Source organism: Seriola lalandi, unplaced genomic scaffold, assembly GCF_002814215.2.
Source record: "Seriola lalandi dorsalis isolate HSWRI2012SDOR001 ecotype SW California unplaced genomic scaffold, Sedor1 jcf7180002053559, whole genome shotgun sequence".
In the NCBI taxonomy this organism is placed as follows: domain Eukaryota; kingdom Metazoa; phylum Chordata; class Actinopteri; order Carangiformes; family Carangidae; genus Seriola; species Seriola lalandi.
Window position 1 is genome coordinate 206861 of NW_019524112.1, and position 19800 is coordinate 226660.

At 37.9% G+C, this 19800-nt stretch overlaps 2 protein-coding genes across 2 annotated transcripts in view; both read left to right on the forward strand.

Annotated features, from left to right (window-relative positions):
- Positions 1-5270, forward strand: part of LOC111651278 (vascular cell adhesion protein 1-like) — an 8539-nt gene extending 3269 nt beyond the window's left edge. Inside the window, exons 3-6 of the mRNA XM_023401246.2 lie at positions 1143-1412; positions 1567-1896; positions 2922-3179; positions 3702-5270. Coding sequence (XP_023257014.1) covers positions 1143-1412; positions 1567-1896; positions 2922-3179; positions 3702-3820 — 977 coding nt within the window. The 3' untranslated portion in view covers positions 3821-5270. The remainder of the gene's footprint in view (positions 1-1142; positions 1413-1566; positions 1897-2921; positions 3180-3701) is intronic.
- Positions 5271-13328: 8058 nt separating this feature from the next.
- On the forward strand, positions 13329-19370 carry LOC111651290 (intercellular adhesion molecule 1-like). The gene is made up of 5 exons (XM_023401261.2): positions 13329-13562; positions 14266-14535; positions 14690-15019; positions 16974-17228; positions 17428-19370. The coding sequence occupies exons 1-5, from the start codon at positions 13490-13492 to the stop codon at positions 17598-17600; spliced, it is 1101 nt and encodes a 366-aa protein (XP_023257029.2). The 5' UTR covers positions 13329-13489; the 3' UTR covers positions 17601-19370.
- The last annotated feature ends 430 nt before the right edge of the window (positions 19371-19800 follow it).

Below are 19800 nucleotides of genomic sequence, written 5' to 3' on the forward strand. Positions count from 1 at the left end.
TACATTTAGTTAGGTCTTAAATATGTAAGTCCATTTACTGCTTCCTTCGTTGCTTTTTTTTTTGTTTTGTTAAAAGAGTGAATGAAGTTGTGACGGTCTCCGCTGAGACAGAGGAGAGGAGAAGCTACTAGCCCTCTCTCGCTGTCACTTCTAGTCGCGTTGCTCTCCTCCACAGTAACGTTAAATTTAGCACCGAAAAAAACATAATAGCGGTTCATGGGATTTATTAACCCTCAGGGGTCCCTCTGTCCTTTTTTGGACATTTTCTTCACTTTTCTTTTTTGATTTGCTGATCATTTTGGCTGTGTTACAGCTGAAGGTATGGATTTCTGCAAGAAAGTGTCTTTTTTGAAATATTTTTAAAATCTAATGTCAGTTACTGTTACAGGTCTATTATACACCGGTAACACATTTTGTACCCTCTGGGGTTCCTCGCGTCCAAAAAAGGACACACAAAGAAAATGCTATAAAATCATCATATATCAATATTTTTTTCTGCTTTTTTTGCATACATCTCTTAAACCACTTCAGTTCTGCTCAAACCTACCAAATGTTTATTAGTTTTCAGGATTTTTAACCCTTTAAATGCCAGTTTGAAGACATGTTGCCTCTTGTTTTATAAAAAAAACAACAACACAGAATATGAGATATTTCCCACATAATACATGATGGAGGGATGTGACATTGTTTTATACCAGAGTCTTTTATATCAAGACATTTCTCAAAACCAGAATATGATCAGGGTGACTTTTGAACACTGGAAATAAATCATGTACTCATCCCTGCAGTAGCCCCCGTGGCACTCAAAATTTCCCTGGAATTTTCTAGTTATTATTATTATTTGTGACAGTGGTAGAAAATAGGTCACTAATTATTATTTGCTCAGTACATAATAGATTTACAGCATCTTGTTTATTGAATTAGTAACAAAGTGATTAATTGAAAGAATAAATAAATTGATTAATTGATGAGAGACAATCAAATATCTGGGATAAATGAAAACGTAGACAGCATAACTACTTTGTATAAAATTAGAATGTACAAAAGTGTTTTTTATTTTTATATGGATATTGTTCATTCAAGGTGCACTATATGGTTATTATAATTAAATAGGATAACAGCCTTTCATGTCTTTCTTACAGATCCAAGCTGTGCAGAGAAACCTGAGTTCACTCCTTCCAGACTGGTGGTGAAGTATGGTGACGCAACCTCTGCCAAATGCTCCGTGTGCGAGCCCTGCTCAAAAAACATTTATAATTTGGAAAGAGCTCTGGGAAGCCATACAATAAATGGAACCACAATTGTATGGAAGGTTGAAAAGATGACTGAATGGGACACAAATACAATGTGCTATTTTACTAATGATACTACTAATCACCAGTGTTGCACCACCCTGCTTATAACTGTGTACAGTAAGTTAACTTTGTGTTTACCAAAATACCTCATCTAAAGAATATCAGTGATGGTTTCCTTTATTATTTGTTAACAGGATTTATACTCAGCTGGTCAGCTCTGGCTTGCTTTGTACACCTGTGTGTCTACATCTCTCTCTGTTTGTCTCCACAGAGCCTCCAGACCGTGTCTCCATCAGCTTTCTTAATCACACTGGGCCGATGTTCATGGGCCATGACTACGCTCTGCAGTGTGAAGTACAGAACGTTGCTCCTGTTGAAAAGCTCAGTGTGACGTTCTACAGAGGACAAACAGCACTGACTCAACTACAGTCCAACAACACACACAAGAAACCAGTGACTGAGATCTTCTCTCTGAGCATCACCCCCAGAAAAGAAGATAATGGACTCCAGTACTGGTGTGAGGCCAAGCTGGAACTGGGACCTGAAGGACCAGAGCTCCCTCCACTGGTGACATCACAAAGAGCCACTGCCACTGTTTTCTGTGAGTGTGCATTCATCCCACAGATGATGCAATTTAATGTCTTGTTCACGGTCACAAACCAATGGGGAGAATAAAGTTAGTTGACATTATTGATATCACATTTTTGTGATGTACTGTATATAATATAATTCCCACTAATATAATTGATCAATTACTGCAACAACAAAAAAAATGTTATTGATGGCTTAACAGATTCAAACCAACCTTCTTAGAAACCTTAAAAATACCTTCTCATGCCTTTTGTTGAGGGAACTGAATTTATTGCTTTTTTTAAAGACTTTTTGAGACCCACAAATATAATTAACAAAACAAGCACGTAACACAATGCACAGGTTAAGAAAAATTTTTCTACAGTTGGTCTTTTAGTCGTCCTGTTGTCGTCTTTTACAGTGTATACCCATTTTTAAAGGAGCTGTTCGATGCTTATTTGCTTTCTTGCTGAGAGTTAGCTGAGAAGATTGATACCACTGTCACATGTAGATGGCGAATATGAAGCTACAGCCAGGAGCCGCTTTTCTTAGCTTAGCATAAACAATGGAAACAAATATGCATATATGTTAGTGGTATCAATATTCTCATCTAACTCTTGGAGAGAATGTGAATGAGCGTATTTCCCCAAACTATCAAACTGTTCCTTCCCTGATAGCAAATTGAATCTTTTGGCCCAACATACGCCTGGGTCCTCTGTCCGAGTCTGGCCCATATACTTCCACATCTGGGCAGAGTCTCGGTGATATCTTCCAGTATTGACTGACAGCTGGACGATTTTCTGTGTGTTTGCGTTGGACTCGGTCCAGATGTGTAAGTAGAATCTTAAAATCATGCTGTATATGAGCCAGATTCAGGCCGTGTGTAACCAGGGATATACTGGGCCGGAAGAAGCATGTGGGCTAAGTACGGGCCGGATTTTATTTTGCTATCTGGGTTTAATGGCTGTATGTACTTTGCTCTTGTTTGCTTTGTGCATTAATGACAGTGCTGTATTTCTCCCTGTCTCTTCCCCTTCCATCTCAATTGACACACAGACAAGCCTCAGCTAGAGAGTTCATCACATCCAGATCCGATCACCGTCACAGTAGGAAACCCTCTACAGCTGAACTGCTCGGCTGCGGCGAACCCCGGCCCCTCATACTCCTGGATGCACTCATCACATCGCCTCTCCACCTCTCTGCAAAGCCTTCTCTATATCAAATCTGTAACTTCCGAGAATGAAGGGCAGTACATCTGTATGGTCAGCAACAATGTAGGGTATATCAATGTCACGTTTAACGTGGTTGTCAAAAGTGAGTTCAAACTTCAAACTATTCTCTGTTTCTTCTTGCTTTACTTAAACCTCTGATTTGACTCCCTTTGCAGTCAACTACATGCTCACTTTGAAAACACTCTTGCTACCATCATCAATCATGCATATATGGAAGTACTTAATAATCCATAAGTTAGACTTGAGAAGCAAATTTTAGATAATTACATAAATGCTAAATTCATGTTATAGTATAATCTTTTAATGATCTATCTTTTTGTTCGCTTTATGGAGCCCCAAAGCAGACGAGAGCAGTAAAGGATTACTAGATGACTGAAAAATAATGATACTTTTAGTTGTGAAGTGTAAAAAGAAATACATATATACATACACAATTACATGTGTGCAAATACATGAGTATTTCTGACTTTCTCCACTCATTAATTGCCATTTTTCTCACCACATTTCAAATTTTTCTGTGTATGTAAATATGATAAAGTGAAGACCTTCAGTTACTGGTGGGTGATACTTATGTGGTTGATGTCAACTGTGTGTTTGTCCACAGGTTTGCCACCAACAGCCAAACCCACAACCTCCGTACTGCCCAACAGCACCGACAGCAGACCAAGTCACAGGTTCATTATGTGTTTTATGCTTTTATTACATGTAATCAAATGCCTCTAAAGCTATGAAGGTATAGTTGAGTACAGAAGTTTATATACACTTTGGTTAAAGTCATTATTACAATTTCTTTAGCCTCTCCACAGATTTCAAATGGGTTTTCAAAATGGACAATGACCCCAAACATAGCGTAATAATTTAAGGACAACAAAGTCAAGGTGTCTGAGTGACCAATGCTACCAAATACTATCAAAGTGTATGTAAACGTCTGACTCACGGGGAATGCGATAAAAGAAAAATAAAAGCTGAAACAAATCTTTCTCTCTGCTATTATTCTGACATTTTACATTCTTAAACTGAAGTCGTGATCCTAACTGACATAAGAGAGGTAATGTTTATTAGGATTAAATGTCATGAATTGTGCAAAACTCAGTTTAAATGTATTTGTCTAAGGCAGTGCAAACTTCTGACTTCAGCTGTATATACTGTAGCTCACATCTGGGGCTGGTTGCACAAACACTTTGACTATGTGTATTGTCACTATAGAAAATAACAAATAGTCAGACTTCAGATAGACGTCTGAATTCATCCGCTGCACAAAGCAGTTTGGTTTTTGACTAACCTAAGCCAGTCTGCGGCACAATGAATTCTGGGTAAATTACTGTTTAAAATAAATAGATAAATAAATCAAAATGGCCGACAGAGGAATCGCACTTACCGCAGAGGAAAATGTAGTTACAAGGACGTTTTACTTCTGCGGAGAGTGTAACAATAAAAAAAAAATCTGATTTGGTAAAAAATGGCCGCGGTCTCTAAAAACTCTTTCCCTTTGCTTTGCTCTCTCCATAACTATGTTAGAAAACCACAAATTATGAACTATGTTTTCCTGTTTTTTGTTGTTGTTGTTGTTGTTGTTGTTGTTGTTGTTGTTGTTGTTGTTGGTTGGTACTGCTCAGTGCAAGTGTCATTGACCGTTACCATGGTAACATCGTTAGCCTGGAGGTAAGATGTCTAATTTTTTTTTTTTTTGGCTTAAAATTAGTCGGTCATTATTTTTGTGAAACGGTCTGGCTTCTTTTAATCTATGATATAATCTATAATCTATAATCTATAATCTATAATCTATGAGCAAAAATGAAAAGCTAACTCTACAGACCAGTCTAAAATATCTTTGTGAAACCGGCGCCTGATGTCAAAAGTTCTCCACATATACTTGGATGCTAGCTTGCTGTAAGGATGCTTTTTACTATGTAATACTGATATATAAGCAGTAGGATCAATGGTTGTACAAAATCTTGTGCCAATATTAGTACATATTGATATATTTCACGAAAGAATCGGGGGAAATACAGGAAGAGAGGATCACCAATGTTATTAGGATTTATCCTCTCGCTATCACGAATGTCTGTGCAAAAACATAATGGAAAAATCTATCCAATAGTTGTTGAGATGTTTTAATCTGGACCAAAAATACTGGTTGAAAGGTTCAATAAATGTTATGTTGTTGCCATAATTGTGTTTTCTGTACGTTATGTCGTAACATTCAAGCCAGTAAGTGCAGAATTTGAATATCCTTAACTTTGGCATCAGTGGTTGCATCGAAAAACTCACAAACATTTCTGACCAAGGGGAAACTACGATTTACTCAATCACAACTACTTTGTATGGCGTCGGAAAAAGTGTTTATAGTTTTTTTTTTTATGAAATATTCACAAAATCTACAAGAGGAGAAATAAAAGAAAGAGAAAGGCAATTTAAAGTTCCCAGTTTATCCCTAATAACAATATTAAGTAGGTTTGCAGTATTATTTGATTATTTCGCTTAATATGTGATGTGACAGTAATGACTGTATCACACTGTTTGTTTGTGTTTAAAGCCCATTAAAATTAGGTTTTATTGTCATAAACATACATATTGATAATAAAAAAGAAAACAGTTTAGGATGTTGTCCCTGCTTTGCTGATTAGTTTTTCATTATCTGATTATTGTTTTATTATTATTTGAAAATTCTTCTCTGTATCTCATGAGAAAGACTGGAATAATTTAAGCTTTCTTTTAATGCGCCCGGAGGATTCAGTTACACACAACACTCAGTGCATGTGCAACTGACATCCTAGTCTAATACAGAAATCCACTTTATATACAACTTTAGATAAAACTACAAGAGTCCTCCTCCCAATTAGCTCTGATTCTTTTGCGCTCCAGCTTCTTCCTCCTCCTTCGTCTTTTTGATAACCTCTTCATCCATGAACAACGGACAACATCAGAACCAGAGGTATATCATCTTTTTTCTGTTCAATTCTTCTTCCTTCCTGCTGTTAGGTAAGGGGTTTGGGAGTTTTACCATGTGTTCAGCAGAAAATAAAGGGAACTGTAGAGGCAGCAAAAATTAATAGAAAGACACAATGAGGTGCAAAGAAGCCATTTTGATTCAGATTATCCAAATCATTTGTTTTAGACTTTGTAGTAAGTATGGCTAAGCTACTGTGCTAAATATAAGTTTGGTCTTACAGAAGATCCTGCTTGTTTTCTCTCCGCTGGAGATGAGACGTTTCAGATCATACTTCAGTAATAATTCCTCAAAAGCCCCATGAATCTGTCTGACTTTGCAGAACTGAAAACTTATGCAAAGTGAATAAGTGGAGTTTAAAGTGCAGGTGTTAATGTGATGTGCATTTAAACCTCAATTGTATTCATTCATTTTCTGTTTTATACAGGGAGTGTCAACAGTCTTCAAACATTGGGTCTTGTTACATGCATACACCATCTTAGGACTTTCAGTTATGTGGTTGAAATCAGTTCCCATGGATGAGATTTCTCTAATATCCATGTAGTACTCATATATTTTGTTAATACACCATGGGACTATTTAGTGTTGTGTGTTTTTACAACATTGAATCTCAGTGGACATCATTAAGATTTTGTCACACTAATAATATTTTCATATAATGTTCCACTTTTATACAATACATGCAGGTAAGTACATTAAAGTGCCAAGTCTCAGCTTTAATTTGAAAAAAAAAGCCACTTTAAAATGTGTAGTTTTATTTTGAAAAAACATTTATATTCGTATTATATTTTATTATTTTTAGCCCTTGTATTTTATTAGAGGGACTGATTGTCACGGTACGAGCAAGGAGAGGCCAGGACCCAAATGCAGAGTACAAAAAACAGTTCTTTATTCACAAAAGTAACAACGAAAAATCACCTTTAACGGGAAACAAAGTAACAACACGGGAAAAACCTTCTAACAGGGAAAAACCAACTAAAGGTGTCCAGGAGCAAACTCAAACTGGTAAGTCAAAGTACAAAGAAAAAACTGGAGATAATACTTAGCGATAGGGAACAAACGTGAGGCAGGAGATCGGCTCGCGAGCAGGCGAGCAGCAAACTGAATACTCCGCCCACGAGGACGTGAATGGGGTTTGGCTTCAGTGGCCGAGCTGATTGGAGAATGCGGAGCAGGTGAGTCTGGTTGAGCCCCGCCCCCGAGCACTCAGTGTGTGCAGAGGGAGAGAGAGGGAGAGAGATCAAAAACGGCACAAGAGTCAGAGCATAACACTGATATTGGCACTTATTACTTATGTTGTGTTTTGTTTTTGAACAGAAACACTGTTAGAGATACAGCACCAGTTCACTTTTGGTTTCCTGAATGGTTAACATGAATATGTGATGGCTAATGTTTTTTAAAATAACAGCCTTTCATGTTTTTCTTACAGATCCAAGCTTTGCAGAGAAACCTGAGTTCACTCCATCCAGACTGGTGGTGCAGTTTGGTGACCCAACCTCTGCCGGATGCTCCGTGTGTGAGTCTTACACAAAAAACATTTTGAATCTGGAAAGAGCTCTGGGAAACCATGAAATAAACGGAACCACAACTTTATGGGAGGTTGAAAATATGACTGAATGGGGCACAACTGCAACGTGCTATTTTATTAATGCTACTGATCACCAGCGTCGCGGTTTCCTGCCTGTAACTGTGTACAGCTAGTTAACTTGCTGTTTAACAAAATATTTAAACTAAAAAACACCAGTGATGGTTTCCTTTATTTGTTCTTTCAAATATGCAGTTAACAGGATTTAAACTCAGCTTGCTCTGTATGTCTGTCTCTGTTTGTCTCTACGGAGCCTCCAGAGCTCCAGTATTGGTTTTCAATATTACTTTCTTTCTGCCTTGATATTCCAAATATTAATGTAGTCTGTTTCGTCTTTTTTCTCCCTTACCTCTCATCTGATTCTTTGCAGGAAACTTGCCCCTGGTGATAATCTTTGGAGCACAAGTTAGTTGCTGGATATCATCGTCATCATCGTCATCATGATCCACTACTTCAAATTTAGGTAAGACTTTTTTTTTTTTTTTTTTGAGGCTACAGCAAAGTATAGTTGTGTTTTAGTTGATATTTCTAAAGCTGAGATTGTTTTAATATTCAAAACTGACACAATGCAAATCAATTCTCATGATAGACTGCTGTGATGCAAAGCTTATTTTCATTATGTAATACTGATATTTCACCACTAGAGTTTGCTAGACTGTAATCTACAAAGTGAGCGGTGTTTTAAAAAAACAAACTCAGTCAGTAAGTCTGTCATTGCCATAGTTGTTTTCCTACAACATGTGAATATATATTTGTGCTTTATTCAGTAAGTTACAGTTTTTTTTATCATTCATGCTCATGTTCACCAGCAGTTAGAAGGAATTAAAGAATGAATCTTGAATTCTTGAACTCTTGAGCTGAGATTACAATCAAAACATAACTAGTGTGCAGTAACATAGTTCTCCATGACCATTTCCTCTCATTGAACAGAGGAATTACTCCCAGGTCGCAATATAAACAGGATTTTAGCTTTTGTACCGCAGTTTTTTTTGCATTGGCCGCACATACAGCAAGATTCACATAACTTTGGCCTTCCTTTGTAATTAGTATTAATAAGCGCATTATTCACATCATTACTTCCATTTGACCAAAATTTAGTGATATTTGTAAACTTTAATGTTTTCCCCTCCAGCCAGCAGGACTGCCACAGTGTCACTGGGGTGGCGCCATATTATATAAATATTATCTGGTTATGACATTTTCTGAAAATGGGCTGACTTTATAGACTGCTCAATCTTTTCTTCTGATGACTTCAATAAGGAATGAAAGAAGTGTGTTACATTATGACTATTTCTATTTATACGTCAAGTAATTTAAAAAATGAAAGCACTGACAAACATATATATGACATATATGTGTGAATCCAGTGGAAAATACAACATGGGCAGGTTGTAACTCGCACAGACCTCACCCATCTTACCTGTCCAGTCTAGAGTCGTGTTACCGTGCCACTGACACCAAAATAAAGTCACAGTGGTTAATAAGATATGTATTGATTAAGGATTCAAAGTTTTGTGGTCGAAAAACGCGACCTATATGGTAGTTCAGGTTGGAGGACGTGCTGAGTAATATATGCAGCAACATGCAGTGTTAAGACTGTGCTAAAAGACCGTGGACGGACACTGAGACAATGGGCCCCTGGGCAGTGGGCACAGATATGTCAAAGGCCCCCCAACACCTCCTGCATATAGGAATAAGAATAAGACACCCACACTGATGTAGTCACAGAACACTGCGACTCTTTGTGGTTATTTTGCATCTATATTTAGTCTTTTTGTGTTTATTTTTAGCCACTTTGTGTCTCGCTCTGGTGATTTTGTATCTCTTTCACATCTCTTTGTTGTCATTCTGGTTGTTTTGCATCTACTTTTGAGTCATTTTTCATTTCTTTATGGATTTTGTGTCTCACGTGCATTGCTTTTTTTTGTGTAATCATATTGCAACTATATCTCGTCATTTTGCATCTCTTTGTGGTTACTTGGCTTGATGAGATGATGAGATGGTGAGATGATTAGATGCACACCAAACTCAAAGAGTGTTTGGTGTGCATCTCTGCATAGTCGGTTTGTGTTTATTTCAGTGACATAATCCCTGATTCTTTGGGCCCCTGGGACTGTGCCCAGTAATAAATCCACGTAAAAGATTAGTGTGAAAAATGAGAATTAGAAGAAGGAAATATAAAGGATGAATTCAAATCAAAAAAGATCTGTCTGAAATGGCTAGTGAAGAGTTTGATACATCACAGTTCAGTTCATTTGGAATTGGTAATAGATATATTAGTAAATAAACAATGAAATACCTAAACAACAAACTAAAAAGATACACAAAATATAGAGGCTGTAAACTTCAGGTAGGTTCAGTATGATCACAAATGAAGAATAATGTAATAAGGTAGGCCTGAGTAGGTCATTGTAAAAGTCATGTTAAGAAGTACATTGTGTGTGTACCTGGAAATTAAAATGCTGTCTGGAAAGGACATTTTCAGTTGGTCCCTAAAACAACAAAGTGTAGTGAAGCAGGCGAATGATGATGCTGTGAAATGGTTAAAAATAGCGACATATTCCCAATAAATTTCCTCATTCTGGTTCTGAATAAGAATTTAGCATGTGGCTATATGACCTCAGTGAATAAGGGCTGTGAAGTTTGGCAACACTTCCTATGAAACCCCCCCCCCCCCCTCCCCCGAGACGTAAATGTCAAACTAGCTCAACTTCCTAAAACCTAGAGTATTTTCGTCAGTGTTATACTTCTGTTTTTCTGTGCTTCAATGGAAATCTCTACAATTCACTCATTTTTGAGAATTTATGGAGATGTCCATAAGCACTGTTATCTTGCCTATAGGGGCCTTCATTTTCATTTCAAAATAATCAACAATATAAAAGGGCAATCCATTTCTGCCAATGTATAACTTTAGCACTGACTTAAACCAGAGGGATGTCATTTTGTTGGTATTTTGTTGTGTGACTCCTCGTTCAAAGTTCACTGACGCAGTCATTTCTACAGTGGCTGAGAGAGTTCAGTGCACTGCAGCGGAAGAAAACACATGCAAATAGACAAGACACAAAAGAATTAAGAAAACATCTTCATCAATTTGACAACACATGCCCTGCAAAAGACATCCAACACAACCAAATAGACAAAAAAGGGCACAAGTACTCACAACAGTAGACAATCTGTTTCCATTGGACACAAAGAAAGCAATGAATCAGTGTGAGTCATGTGTCAAACTGCTCTAACAAAGCTATCACTTTTAACTGGAATACATGTACCGGTAATTGTGCCAGCGTCACCCAAAGAACAAGATTCATCTTGTTGATTTTTTAAAGAAAACGAATCAGCAAATTGTCAAACTATCCCTTTGACATGTTCACCACTGGATGCTGTTTTCTATCCATAAATGAATCAAAACAAATCAAAGGCCTCTTTCGCGACCTGGTTGCCCACAATTTTTTGAATATTAATGGCTTATAACTGATATTAATGATTTTGTAAAGCCATTAGTTACAACTTACAGACCCCTGAGAAGGAGTGGTTTATTGTGAGAAAGTAGGTCTGGTAAGGAGTGGTTCAGCAGTATACTACAGTTCCCTGATGATTTTCATAGTTTGGTGAAAGTCAGACTTCACTTGCTGCTGTTGTGCGGTGCTGCTGCTCTTTTCCTTTCACCGAGTGCCATTAAAATATCTGCGCCTTTGATATGGACTGCTGCCTTCCTCGGGCTAAAAGCTGGAGTGGGGGAGGGGGGCAATAGTGGAGGTAATAATAGACTAAAAATAACCAGAATATAATTAGTTATACTCAGGGAAACGGGACGTAAAAAATCTGAAGTGTGATATGGATTTAATATGACAAGGAGACAGTATTGTCTTTGATTTAAAAGTCGTATCTTGTGTGTGACCTTCTCCTGACACGAAAGGGAGGAAACAGGAATCTCAGGAAGGAGATAACGCTGCCACCAGGCCACAACTCCTCCACATGACCGAACTACACTCACAATTGAGGCCCGTGTACTTTACTTGGATAAACTTTACTCCATTTTAGAGAGAAACACTGTCATTCTTTGCTTGACGACATTTAACTGACAAACTTACTTTGATTTAAAATACAAAACATAGGATTGACTCACATGACGCCTGCACATCTGCACAGATGCTTTTGGTTATGTGTCTGATTAGATGAACTCAGGTCGGAGCTGTGCACGGCTACATATTCTGGGAGTTTACGTAAGGTCACTACTGCAAGGGGCGTAGGTTTGGTTTTATCTTTCGTAGAGACATTTTTGTCAGATGGCCAAATTTTATGTGCACTTCTTCAATATCTCTTTTCTGATTCGTTTGCACACATGTAGCCTGACTCTGCAGAAAGTTTACTTGAACCCAGTGTTTGTTTACTGATAATATCTTGCCTGAAACTTTTAAAACAAATATTTAACAAGAAAACAATATATAAAACCTTGCGGGTAATGTGCTGCTCTGTATGAACCAACTATCTACTGGGAATCATGTTCAAATCTCTGCAGCTTCGTCCTTTCAGCTCAAGAGTTTCATGCTCAATCTCATCTTTGAATTATGTCAAAAAACGCATTATTGTATAATTTTTCATTCAGCTGCTGAACTAATGGGAGGATCTATGACATCAAAGCTCACTTCTTGCAGCTTCCCCTGTCTGTGCGTCTGTGTTATTCAGGCTGCTGTTGACATGATTTTCAGAATAAAATGATGCGTGACATGAGCAAACAAACCAGTTGAACGAGCTGTGGCTAATTCTCTTTATTTAATTTACTCTCTCATTCGCTGAGCTCAGCTGTTACTTACACTTCAGTTATTCTTTAGAAAGGACAAGATGTCTGAATTCACTTTTGGTTTCTTGGTCTCACACATTAGTGACCACTCAACCACTGAAATTGAAATATTTTACAACAGAGGTTAAGTTTTTCTGGTGAAGACGTTTCCATGTTCTTTCACATTTGAAAGAATTAAACTAATACTTACCTGCTGCTGCAGCTGGTCAACAATATGTTTGAAGTTGAGGGGTTGCCAGATCAAGAATCAAGCATCCCTCACAGTCCAGTCTTTCAGTCTTTATTATAATAACAAACATTTTACTGAAAACACATAAACCTGGAAACTCATAGTTTTTAGAATTAACTATCAACTGGACATTGGTAGGGACATGTCTGTCCATACCCAAATAGTTTACTTGAAGTCCGCCTATTCAGCATTTATAAACAGTATAGAAACATTTAATAAATGGCTTATAACACAGTGTAATGTAGCTCTAAGCAAGTACATATTAAAGTGTTTATTAATTGACTTATTATTAGGCGTTCTAGGTTTTATTACATTATCTTTCTGTCCATACATCAGCCTGCACTTGTGAGCGTCCACAGGAAGAGTTGCAGGTGTTAACAAATACATTAACAAACGCTTAGATGTGTTTAAAACTATATTATAGAGTGTTATAAACTATTAGGCCTAAGTGCTTACGACCAACCGAACACTGGGTCTTACAGTGAAGTGTTATCATTTCACTTTGTTTGTCAGGGCAGCCCCTGTAATGTCCAGGTATTGTAATAAATGAATAAGAGAGTACCGGGATTTCCCAGGCTTAGTGTTTTCAATTTTACTTTTGGGCTTATCTGTACACTGACGTGACGTGACGTGACGTGACGTGATGTCGGAAATTCACTTGAGTCATGGAGAGTCTTGTGGATATCTGCCCCCTCAGCTTCTTTTGGGACAATCTCAAGCTCAAATCGCTTTTAGTTTCGGTCTCGGACACACTTTGTGATCGGCGCTGGTCTCGTACACTTCGCTCCCCGGACAGCTCTCTGTTTGCTCAGAAAAACGGGAAAACAATGTTTTGCTGTAGAATATTTTTGGTTGTTTCTTTGGCGAATTTCCTTCGCGACCTCCATGTGTCCAGCTGTGGTAAGTTTCCTCACATCTGTTGCGGTGTCACGACTTTTGTCGAGGCGACATCCATCACGTGTTATAGTGTTCAGATCCATGTCTGTCTTGTATTTCATCATTACAGCGCTTGTGTGTTAGCAGATGGACTCTTGTTCTTTAAAACGTGTTTTAATCATTAATCATTAATTAATCTAATCATTTTTAACGATTTGTTTGCCAAGTGTGTTTTTCCTTCATGTTTCACCATGTGGTTTAGGTCTAGTAAGTAGTTGAAGTGTATGATCTACAGCCTTTAATAGTGTCCTTCATACTGCTGTGTAGTGTTAACGTAGCGTGTGTAGTAATGTACAAACCACTTGTTGACTTTCTTTCCTTAAGTTACATTTACAATGATTATATTTATTGTACTTTTCTAAATCGTAATAAAGTAAATTTGAACTAGACCAAAACATTCACAGTGTAGATCAGGATATCAGCAGTGTCTTTATATCACTAACCCATAGTGGACTGGAAGTGTTTCAGTCAGTGAATAGTTTGAACTGTGTGAATCACTGGTAAATAGCCATAGACCAACATATAACCACTAACCTTATTGATTGATCCAAAGATTGATAAGCAAATTGATTAGAAAAATGTGACTATATGTAGAATTAAAGTAAATTTTGCTGAGTGTTTTACATCAGCCTGTTTAAATTCACAGCCTTTCATGTCTTTCTTACAGATCCAAGCTGTGCAGAGAAACCTGAGTTCACTCCTTCCAGACTGGTGGTGAAGTATGGTGACGCAACCTCTGCCAGATGCTCCGTGTGCGAGTCCTGCTCAAAAAACATTTATAATTTGGAAAGAGCTCTGGGAAGCCATACAATTAATGGAACCACAATTGTATGGAAGGTTGAAAAGATGACTGAATGGGACACAAATACAATGTGCTATTTTACTAATGATACTACTAATCACCAGTGTTGCACCACCCTGCCTATAACTGTGTACAGTAAGTTAACTTTGTGTTTACCAAAATACCTAATCTAAAGAATATCAGTGATGGTTTCCTTTATTATTTGTTAACAGGATTTATACTCAGCTGGTCAGCTCTGGCTTGCTTTGTACGCCTGTGTGTCTACATCTCTCTCTGTTTGTCTCCACAGAGCCTCCAGACCGTGTCTCCATCAGCTTTCTTAATCACACTGGGCCGATGTTCATGGGCCATGACTACGCTCTGCAGTGTGAAGTACAGAACGTTGCTCCTGTTGAAAAGCTCAGTGTGACGTTCTACAGAGGACAAACAGCACTGACTCAACTACAGTCCAACAACACACACAAGAAACCAGTGACTGAGATCTTCTCTCTGAGCATCACCCCCAGAAAAGAAGATAATGGAGTCCAGTACTGGTGTGAGGCCAAGCTGGAACTGGGACCTGAAGGACCAGAGCTCCCTCCACTGGTGACATCACAAAGAACCACTGCCACTGTTTTCTGTAAGTGTGACAACAGAGCCAACACACCTCAGCGTTTCTGTTTTGCACAGCTCTCTCTGCTTATCATCTGGCTTCTTTTGAAGTTACAGAAGAAGATTTTTTTATCTATTACTTAAAGCCACTTGAATCAATATTTCTACATAGGCAATGGATCAGTTGATTACTGCTGTGTTAAATGTGTGGTAAATCGCCCTCATCTCTACGGCCTTTTGTAGCATCTCATAGCTGCTTGTTTTGGTTTTTCTGGCCCCAAACAACAGTGGCAGCTGTTTGTAGTGAAAAGGCTCTAAAAATCCACTGTGCTCAGCAGGAAAACAGCAGACAAACAAAGTTAGCCACATAGTGGAACACTTAGCAGCTAAAGAGCCAGGTATTTCCCTTGAACCTAGAGCTAATAGGATTGTAAATAATAGATATTCAACTGTATCGCAGATTTGTCAGGAGGTCAGACTTCAAATCAATACTTTGCTTCATGTCTACTGGGTGTTTAGTTGGGCGATTGTTTGCTGACACATCTGCCGTATCAACCTGAAAGGTCAAAATGTGTCAATGTTTTAAGCTTGTTTCCGCCGCTACTAAGTAACAAAATAGTTATTGCTGGTGTAAATGTAGCAACGTTGAACTGTGCTGTCCAACTCTTTGGGTCACGCTGAAATATCTCAACAACTGCTGGATGGATTCTGTACAGAGATTTGTGGTCCCCAGAGGATGGAGCCTACTGACCCTGACTTTCCTTTAATGCCACGTACAGGTTGACAACTCGTAGATGGATTGCCATGAAATTTAGCATTCGAGTCGCCCTCAGGATGACTTGTAATAACTTTGGTGATCCATAGACTTCCCATGTAGCACCATCATGAGGTCATCATCAGTCCTTAATTACTGACATTCCCATCAGCCTGAGCTGTACTTTGTGTTTTGGTGCTAGTATCAACATGTTAGCATTCTGATGTTAGCATTTTGATGTTAGCATTTAGCTCAAAGCATCACTGCACTAAAATGCATAGTCAATAATCCTTACTTCTCTGACTGAACTGATGAAACAGTGATACTCATACCAGTAACTATAGCAAAGCTACTGCAGGGAGAACAGTTTCGGTTAACTGAAGCTACTTTGAAAAAGTAGTTGAAACTTTTTGTTTTTAAAAAAACAAAAACAAATTGACAATGTGTATGTGATACAAAATTATAACAAAATATAGTACAAAAAGGTCACATGCCACCAAAAAGTACCTACTTGTTCACAGGTCACACCGAAGTAAAAAAACTGTGATTCTTACTCAGGTGGAGATTTGGGAAGTTTATTCATGATGACGTAGTTGCTATGTGGGCGCTGAGCACACAAAGGTCAGGACTGCCTGGTGTGCCTTGGCAGGGGTCAGGATGAAAGAAAAAAAAATCATTCTTTTCCTTTAATGGCCCAAAATTGGTTCAGAAGTTAAACTACATAAAATGGCAAAAAAAAAAAAAGTAATTTAACTACTTGAATCACTGTGCGTATATGAATGTAGCTGAACTGCCGGAAAGCTACTGCAAAATATTGTAATACTTCTAGTTAAATTGCACGTACTTCACTACTCCCCAACACTGACTCATAACACGTCGCTCCCAGTTTGTTGTATCTAATGCAATAAAATGATCATACGTTTTGTATATAAAACATTGATCTGCAAAGAATCTTTTAACTACAGTCGTTGAATAAATATAGGAGAATATAAAGTAAAATACTTTCCTCTGAAATGTAAGTGGTGTAACAGAATGTAGCAGCAGAAACTGAAAGTAAAAAACACAAAATGATTGTGGTGAAGGAACTATGGTGCTTTCCACCACTGCTCTTTTATAACACATTGTGTCAATGAATGAGCTGTGTAATTTTCCAAAATTGTTTCCATTTTGCTGTAATGACGTGTTGTGTTTCTTCCTCCCTCAACTCCCTTCCTCTATCAACACACAGATAAACCTCATCTAGAGACATCAGATCCAGAGACTGTCACCATCACAGAGGGGCAACGTCTACAACTGAACTGCACGTCTGTGGGAAACCCCAGCCCCTCATACACCTGGAAAATCCCTCCAGCTAGTCCTTCCCCCTGGAATAGCAGCGTTATCACTATCGAATCTGTAACTTTTGAGCATGGAGGCTGGTACACCTGTGATGTTCGCAACAGCGTGGGGAAAATCACTGTGATGTATAATGTGGATGTCAAAGGTGAGTTTTAAGTTTGTTTTTAAGATTGTTACTGAAATGTGAGTCCCTGATGAAAAACACAACATTGCTTTCAGTACTGCTTTTTCTGCCCTATGAACTGACTGAAACAAAGAAGGAAGTTCATTGTGATTTGGTAGTTTTGATGGTATTTTTATGTTTAATATCTCTCTTCTGTTTTTCTCTACTTTATTCTCCGCAGCCGACATCACCCCATACATTATATACGGGGTAGTAGGAGGTGGGCTTCTGCTTATCTTCTTCACAACGATAGTATTAATCCACTGCTACAAACACAACCGAATGGGACAATACAATCTGAAGGACGTTTTTCGTTTGCACACACGACACGTTGCTGTGCCCATCACAGAGTAAGTCTGTGGGAAACTATGAAATGAGCATGGACAGTCTGGAGCAGTTATTTTGTACATAGATACAGTGTTTGAGAAGTCCAGCATCAAATTGAATGTTTGGCAATGGATTGTTGTTACATCTCCCTCACCATCATTTCCTCTCATCTTTCTACTGACACTATCTGATGACATAAAATACCCCAAATAATATGATAACAGAAGAGTTTAATTCAAGTTTGAACTTGTGTAACCTAAGTGATGAGTGGAACAAGTCACTAGACTCAACTGCTGTGTTTGTGAAAGCTTCAGTTTGCTGTTAGGCACAGCTGTATTTAGCCCGACCCCACCAGAAGTCTCTGTGTCTCAACTTAACTCATACTAACCACAAGGTATGAGTTAAGTTGAGACACAGTTAGTTGAAACTTAGGTTTTAGGCCATATACTGATGTATTAAAGGGGAGATGTCTGCACCAAAGGGTATTTCAAAAATTACAAGTGTGAAGCAAATATCATATTTTGTGGCACATTTTTTTTTTTTTTTTTTAAGCCAGAGAGAGAATCGTTTGTTGTTATTTCTCTGCCAAAATTGTGTTATTCTATATTTCTATTGTTGTTGACAGTTTTTTTTATAAAAAGATTAAAACCAACAATGTGTTAATCTCTCAATACTTCAGTACTTTCCTATGTACTGTCTGTGGCACTCAGACCCAAGCCCATTCATTCCTGCTGAAGACATGAAACAAGTATATTTATAAAAAAGGTTCAGCAATTTCATAAGACAGCTGAGCACAGTTGTTTTTAGCAAACATTATTGACAAAACTTACTTGTGCTTTTGTTGAGGCTCTCAAAATTAAGCCACTTTAGGGCCCACTTAAGTTTTATAACGTCTGCATTGTATCAAACAGATTTGTAACTGGTTACCACAAAATATTTGCCACACAGACACCTGGGGTCTTCGAAGCCCCTGATGCTCTAGTGCTCAACAACCGTTGCCTGCTTGTTGATCTAGTCTTGAGTAAGCTGTATTCTTGAACTAATGAGTTTGATACTGTACATGGAGGGCCTGTGGCTATTGCTGTCATTTGTGCGTCTTACTGTCCTCTGTCCTAACCTGTCATTTCATTGGCTTTAGAACACCCACACTGCGTCACACTGCCTCACATTTACATGTAAATGTAGATTAATGTGCATTGTTATTGCTGTTTCACATAATTGGACCAGTTTCAACTGCAGTTGTATTGGGGTAGTTGATGAAAAAGGATGAAATTCTCTAAGTACATTGAAACAGTGCAGATTGTTGGATAATAACATATGAAAGTAGTGTATAAATAAAGCAGACTTTCCTTTTCTTTGCAATTAGTAAAACAGTAAATTGCAGCATCACTACTATTTTGTCATTTACTAAGGGAAGTGGGAAATTATGTTCATGATAACATATCCGTATTATGCATTGTTCTTTCGTTCAGGTGAACATGCTGTTTTGCTGTTTCTCATGATTTTATTTTGGGTATGTAACTACAACGAACTTTATAGCTTTATATAGAGAAGTGCTACACTGAGGAAGTTGAATATGTGAAAACTCACACACTGAAGTTCACAGCTGCTACTATACCACAGAAAGCTTGAGCCTGACCTCAATAACCAACTTCCATCAGCATGTACTCACTGTGTGTATGACATGATTCATACAAGCAAATGCTGTATAATGATGAACTTTACACTGGAACTTAATTAAGGAAATATAAGCTTCGATCAGTTTATTTTTAAAGCATGAATAAATGGTATCACTTCCTTGTTCTTCACTGATGTTTTACTCTCAAGGTGCTTTCTATTAACAGTACTTAAATGACACAGTGTTAAAACACCACAACACTGATCCACCAATAGGTTAAAAACAGTATTTGCTTATTATCAGTTGTCCAATGTAAGAATCTGACCTTGTTTCATAGTATTAATAAAAGATTATTAGACAGACTTGCGTAGTTCTACACTGTGACAAAATGGAAAATATGTGGAATGTACTGAAAGAAACAGGACATAGTAATTACAGTTTTCCTGTTTATAAGATTATTCATTGCTGTCTTAATTTCTTCAGAACTATGGATCTCTGAGGCTTTTACAGGAAACTCCACTTCTGTTACATGGGCTGGTTAAGGTGGAGCAAGTGACTACATCCCGGAAATGTTTTACTTTCCCTGTCCTCCTCATCCTCTCCTTACAT